At 47.6% G+C, this 7,027-nt stretch overlaps 1 protein-coding gene across 1 annotated transcript in view; it reads left to right on the forward strand.

Annotated features, from left to right (window-relative positions):
- LOC119448056 (fibrillin-1-like) overlaps window positions 1-4,342 on the forward strand; it is a 176,793-nt gene extending 172,451 nt beyond the window's left edge. The window contains exons 26-27 of the mRNA XM_037711550.2: window positions 3,583-3,663; window positions 4,028-4,342. Of these exons, the coding sequence (XP_037567478.1) occupies window positions 3,583-3,663; window positions 4,028-4,194 (248 nt within the window). The 3' untranslated portion in view covers window positions 4,195-4,342. The remainder of the gene's footprint in view (window positions 1-3,582; window positions 3,664-4,027) is intronic.
- The last annotated feature ends 2,685 nt before the right edge of the window (window positions 4,343-7,027 follow it).

Consider the following 7,027-nt stretch of genomic DNA (forward strand, 5'->3'; position numbering starts at 1 on the left):
GAAAAGAGGTTCGTAATGATAGTCTTGATGACTTGCTAAATTTTGTGGCAGCAACGGAGGGGGGAAGATGATTCCAACCTTTGATAGTCTTTGGCAAAAACGAATGCAAGAAAAGATTAGTGCTACAAAAAGGAAGTGCCAGTTTGTTTGGGGTGGTCCACGCACGGTGACAATTACGATGGTTCAAAAATGAATTCACGCTGAAGGGTTTGGTAGGGAAAAAAACATTCTGAAAACTAGAAAGACGAAAACATTTACTTCGTATTGCCAGGTCTGGAAGGCCACGGGAAGATTTCATTAAAGTGTCACTCTAAGGTCGCTTTTAATCCTCGAGATTAAATCTATCTTATCAGTTTTGGACAGATTCTAAAGCATCAATTAACACGTTTTGGGGAGGATCCCATATTACTGCAGCATATTCTGGCTTCGGGTGATTTATTGTTTTGTATAGCAATAGTTTAGGACATGGTTGGGTTTGGTTAAAAGTTCTACGAAGGTCTCTCAGTGCGCGATTAGCATTGTTGGTAACATAGGTTACGTGTTGATACCACGATAGGTTACTGGTTATCGTGTCTCAACCCATATTTATGGGTTCAGACACGCTGCAATTCAGCTCCGTTGATAAAATAATCTAACAAAACTATAAATGGTGGAGAGGTGAGAAATAGTCATGCTTTTGCATTTCCTTGTGTTAAGGGTCATTAGCCAATTTGTTGCACCAGTCCGGCCACAGCGGCCGCATTTCGATGGGGGCGAAATGCGAAAACATCCGTGTACTTGGATTTAGGTGCACGTTAAAGAACCCCAGGTGGTCCAAATTAATCCGGAGTCTCCCACTACGGCGTGCCTCACAATCAGAACTGGTTTTGGCACGTAAAACCCCATAATCTTGTTGCACCAGTCGGACAGGTTATTAAGATCAGATTGAAGAACAGAAAATTAATTTATACTGGTTATTTCGCTATAAAGATGACGGAGTAGTCAGCAAACAATTTTGTGGAGGAGGTAAAATTGTTTCCAAGGTCATTAATATAAATTAGAAACAGCAAAGGGCTGAGGACAGAGCCCTGATCGAACAACAGATTTAACAGCTCAGGGGGAAGAAGAACAAGTCTTAGCCGTCGTATATTGAGTGCGATTAGACAGGAAACACTTACTCCATTTTATGATATTCGGGTCCTTATGTAGTGCGCTCATTTTAAAGAATAGTAAAGGGTGGGACACTTTGTAGAATGCTTTGGCGAAATCAAGAAATACGCATTCGACCTCCAATTCCTTATCTGCAGCTGCAGTTAGGTTACGGGGGAAAGATAGAAGTTGTGCTTTACACACGTAGTTCCGGTGAAAATCGTGTTGAAATTTGCTAAGAAATGCGTGAGATTCTAGAAACCTTATTAGATGAGTAAATGTTACATGGTCGAGTAATTTACAGGGTGTACTAGTTATAGATATTGGCCTATAATTTAGGGGGAAATGTCGTTTACCAGATTTAAATATGTTATTAGATTGGGAAATAATGTTCAAATAATTTAGTGGCAATACTTGTTACAGGTAATGGCCTGAAATTTAGGGGAGAATGTGGTTTACGGGATCTAAATACAGGGGTAACCTTTCCCACCTTCGAGTCCAAAGGTACAGTGGAACTCCGGAGTGACTGTGTGAAAAGATGTGATAGGAATTTTGGACAGTGCACTGCAGTATTTTTGAGAAATTTCGAATGTATTTCATCAGTGCCGCAGGTGGAGGACAACATAAGTTTCTGGAATAAATTTCGAATGCCTACGGAGTCAATCACAAGGGGATCCTTTGGATATATAAACGGCTGTTGTGTAGCTGGGGCATTGAAACTGCTCATGATAAAGAAAAAGACATTGAAATAGCATCATTTAATGCAGAACAGTCTTCGTTGCGCACAACGTGATCATCATAATCAGTAAGCGATATGACATTTTGACCTTTATGCACCGTGCATTCGCCGCTCAGTTTCCGTTGAAGCGATAGACCGTACGTACCTTCGCCCGCTGCTGCGGCGTATGCGCTTGCTGCCAGCGTTTTGACAGTCGTTGTCTGCAGTCATTCAGTGTGATCTATTCATGTTTGTTTGTGCGCGCTCACACCACGCTTGTTCAATCAGTTAGTAATAGTCGGGCCACATTTTCCAACGCACGCTACACATGCAATGCTGCCCGGGTCGGCAGTGCAGCGCTACAGGTGTGTCCCTTCGCACGCGCTGCCCACGGGAAGCGCTTCTCATCAACACCACCGTTTCACACGCGCCTTCTCGTGGTCATCGAGTCTCTCTTCTTGTCGGTCTACTTACGCCGCAGCACACCTGCTTACTTAATCAGCTCATATTTACGACAATTCATATTGCTACCAAAGCCGCTCACCTTACTTCGTATGACATTACTGGGTTTGCTATCGCATTCATTGCTTCGCCCTTAGGGCGAAACTGTGACATTTTTTGGTCTTATAAACTGCAATGAGCATTCGCTTACTAATTACATTTTAAAGCATGGTGTCACGCGAGCACGGGCAAACATGAGCGGGGGGGGGGGGGGGGGGGGTATCCTGTAAGAGTCCACCTAGTGGACTGTCCACTTGGGCTGTCTCCGTTGGCTCAGACCTCACGAGCGCGAAGGTTCCAGCCAGTCTCCTTCGCGCTCGTGAAGCTGGAGCCAATGGCGACAGCCGAAGTGGACAGTCCCACTAGGTGGACTCTTGCAGCATAACCCCCCAGATCTCACTCGATGACCGTGAACACTCGCTATGACGACACTGGCGCTTTGAAGAGCTTCAGCAGCAGATAGCAAATTGCTCTTCGAGCTGCTTCAGCGAAACGCGGTAGAACACAGCACACACGAAGCCCTCGGTGAGCGTAGCTTTTCTTGTACTGATTTGCACCGAAAGCAGCTGCTGCTCAGCTGCGCCATTGGCAGCTGCACCCGTAGGTGACCGATCTTTACAGCGTCATTGCCCCGCTTTATGCAAGTGGCTCCGGTATACACGGAAGCATTGTCTCGAGTCTAGTGCAGTCTCATGCTCGAAAAGTGCTGCAGGGCTCCTTTAAAGCTTACATGACGACTAGCAGAACGGAGGAAAGCGTTTCCTGCCGGCACTGTTTTCCGCGTTTCGTTGGCAAAGCCTCCAGGTCCGTGGGACTGAAATGGTCCAAGTGATTTTAATATGCGTGCGAATAAAATGTCAAGTAGAACGACGGCCTTGTGCGGTTGGCAGTAAGTACGTATTTTGCTTATGTACGAGGAAGTGCATATTAAGCTTGATATCTTAGAAAAAAGGTTTTGGTGCTTACCGCTGCTTTGTTCAAATTTCGCAGAAGAATCGCATTTCATGGACTTGATTGTTAATTGTTCAATATCCATTGTTAAATATCAGATTGTTCACTATCCACGTCCGCCGGTAGGAGACTGTCGAGTATCGACGCACGACGGCTGCTTGTTTTGTCTCACGCGCTCTGAACGTACTTGATGGGGCAAATGCGCCTTTGCTGCAAACGTTAGCCACTGTGCCGCAGAAAATAATCGGTTCGTCTAACCCTTCAACACTGTTTCACTTGTGCAGCGTATACTCCATCCTCGGCGACGGGTTGCCTGCCGGGGTCCGAATTCTTCGATGAACTCGACGGGGAAGCCAACGTATGCGGTAGGCGTGGCCAAGGCCTCATTTTCACTCTCCCACTTTAGAGTACTACAGAGATGTTAGCTTAGATGCGGTGGTTCAACGGAAAAGCCGGACGAGCTTGCCCAACAGCTGAGGGATTGCAACTCGAGCATAAGTAAAACCTGTAGAAGCTATGTAAGCACTCAAGGCGACTCTTCACCGTTGAGAGAGCGAGACATGGGATGCGCAGACCAGACACGGATGTAGTGACAACGGATTACTTACTGACTTGGAAGCTTTATGGCGATACGCAGTCGCGTTATTCTTTTCCAACAGAGTTTAGAAATGTTAACACATCGCAGGGCTGCCTGACCAGTGATTCCTCTTGCCTCTTTGCATGGGACAGTGGAGTGCCCTGCGGGGATGTACTGGTCGCAGGACGTGGGCCAATGCTTTCTCTGCGAGCCGGGATTCTATCAAGACAAACCTGCTCAATCCTCTTGCAAACCATGCCCGGCAGCAAACACCACGGCGGAACTCTCCGACGTTTTGGAACAGCAGTGCTCCTCGTGATGCGAGCACCGACAGCACTCGCCACGCGAGTCTCGCTCGGCGATCGCAGTGAAACTCGAGCCTGCTTGTTTTTGCTCTGCTGTGCTTCACCGATAAATAAATTAATGAAAAAAAGCGAGCGACACGCATCGCGATCCTTTCTTTTGTAACTCATCGGTTCTGCGCTCTGTGGCCAATCACTTAACCCAGTTACACCAGGAATTCAAGCTCACGGTCGTGCCTGACGCCATAGAGCCTCGTGTACAGTGTTCGCTGCTGGAAGTAGAGCACTGCACGGGCCGATTTTTTCAGCCCGGGCCCGGCCCGGGCCCATTTTTACGTTGGGCGGCCCGCCCGAGCCCAATCAAAACATTTACGGCGAGACCAGGGCCCGGCCCAGGCCCGGAAATAATCTACGTTACCCGCCCGGCCCGGCCCGCCACCCCTTTACCTTAGGCCCGAGCCCGGCCCGAGCCCGACTCGAAACGGGCCCGAACCCGGCCCGAGACCGAAAAATAATGTTTTTCAGAGTTGAGACGCCCGAAAATAACTCGCTGCACGTTACATGCACACCACCAGAAAGCCCGAGCCCGGCCCGGGCCCGCGTCAAAAAACCCGAGCCCGGCCCGGGCCCGAGTCAAAAAGCACACGCTGTGACCGAGCCCGGCCCAAGCCCGTGAAAAAACTGTGCTACCCGGCCCGGCCCGGCCCACGGGCCGGGCCGGGCTCGGGCTTTCGGGTAAGCCCGAGCCCGTGCAGTGCTCTAGCTGGAAGTCAGGCCTGAAGCATATTCCTAGCCGAAGACCGACTGCGTGCATGGTTTACTGCGCAAAAAAAAAAAAAAAAAAAAGAATACGCTATAAGCTCCGAATCCCGGCTATGTAGTTAACATTTCGCTCGAAGACTTCGATTGGCAACATAAGTAAAATTTAAAAAATATTATCATCATTAGTTCGGTGCGAACAAGCATCCCACGAATAGGATGGACGCGCTCTTCTGCTACTATAAAATTGTACTAAATTGCCCGAAAAGAAATTTCGTTGTAGCCGGGCTCTTATATTTCACAACTGGTTTTAACAGGCGCTTCATTACAATACCATCAGAAAATATGAAATATTTTTTGTTGTGATAAGAAATATAAAGCTGCAAAGTGTTGCCTAGTAAACAAAAATTTGCTACGCTTCTGGTTTACGAGTGCCATGAAGCTGTGCGTTTAGAAGAGTGGAACACCAGTGCGGCCTCCGAAACCACAATCTCGGAGGCCACTGCTTGTGTCACGTGGGCATTTCGAAAGCATTCGAACCGATATGCTGTCTACTCAGTGGTGAAGAGTTTTAACACTCGTCGAGTCAACATTCTATCGAGTCGACTGAGTCGTGTGGAAATCTATGGAAATATCACTGGCCTGCGAGCGGCGGACACGAGCGCCCTTTTCAAAGACGTGTTTACACTGGCGCGCCGTAAGCAACACGTTTGAAGAAAATGAACAAGAAACTGTCTACCTCTTGTAAAAAAAGCATTTATTTTCGTGCATAAGCAGCGAACGCCAGTCCCACGTCATGAAAACGCGTTAGTAAGACCAATGTTGCCAAGTTTCTCGATGGCAGCCAACTACATCCGAACAATACGTGCGAACACGTATTTGTATGCGCCTTTTGTATACTTAGAATGATATTCAGAGCTAGTCATTTTAGAAGATAGAGAGTTGTCGCTGGCGACAGTGGGGCCACAACCCTTTGGTATCGATAATATCAGGAAAAAATTTCAACGCCAGTCACATTGGCTGCGAAGGAAGGTTACACTTTCTTCGAGTTTCATAATTTGGTAGCCGATAGAGTCGACAGCTGTTGAGATATGCCCACGGGACAGGACCATTGTCAATTCCCTGCAGGCTTGTACGTAATCACATGTAATTATTTATTGCATTCAATTACATTTCTGAAAGTTCTTGTAATTGGCCAATTATGTTTTGACTCGGTGACGATCACTCTATTTAAATTACTTTTTTCAGGAACCAATTACCCGTAGCCAGTTACTTTATTGACGAGACAAGCTATAACAGGCAACACAGCTCCGAGCACTTAAATTGACACTTGAAAATACAGTGGAACGCCCGCTGTCGTGCCATGCAGCACCCTCAAGAATGCGCATGTTCAGGCAAGAGAAAACCCACGCGTTCAGTATTTGTTTACTCATCTTAACAGGACACCACCTGATGAACCAATGCTGCTATGGCTTGATAGCGTTGCCCACTTCGGACTTTGATGCCATGTAGTCATTCACGCGTACAAGCTTTCTTTCAACTTCGCATTGGCACTACCGACGAGGCCTTCTTCGAGGCCCAGCAAAACTGAAGCATTAGGCCTGGTAGAGGACCCAGACGCGAGCGTCATGGCATTCAGTAAACACGCGAGATGTTAGGGCCCAGAAAAAAAATGAACGCAGAAAAAAAAAAGCGCAGCAGCGCAACGCCTTAGCTGACTGAGCTACCGCGGGGGGTGAGGTTAAGGAAATGGGCCAGAAATTAGATACCTCTGATATGCTACCAGATTAATGCACGGGGATGATTTTAGCAGTTTTCCACTCGGCAGGAAGTGAGCCAGTTATTAGTGATTTATTCAGATCGTTACAGTTCAGAAAGTTCTCGTCAAAACGAGGCGAACAGAATGCCGCGAATACCCTATTGTGCGTGGTGCCCAAATTGGAGCTACTCTTGAGCCACTCCACCAGCTTACGCAGTGACTGTGCTGCGTGTGCCGCGCAGGCGTGGGACTTTTATTGCGATAGCAATTATATGGACACTCCAAAGCAAATTTCTGCCGTCGGCGGCGCCATCGTCGTCGCCGTCGCCGTT

Source organism: Dermacentor silvarum, chromosome 4 (genome assembly GCF_013339745.2).
Source record: "Dermacentor silvarum isolate Dsil-2018 chromosome 4, BIME_Dsil_1.4, whole genome shotgun sequence".
Classification (NCBI taxonomy): domain Eukaryota; kingdom Metazoa; phylum Arthropoda; class Arachnida; order Ixodida; family Ixodidae; genus Dermacentor; species Dermacentor silvarum.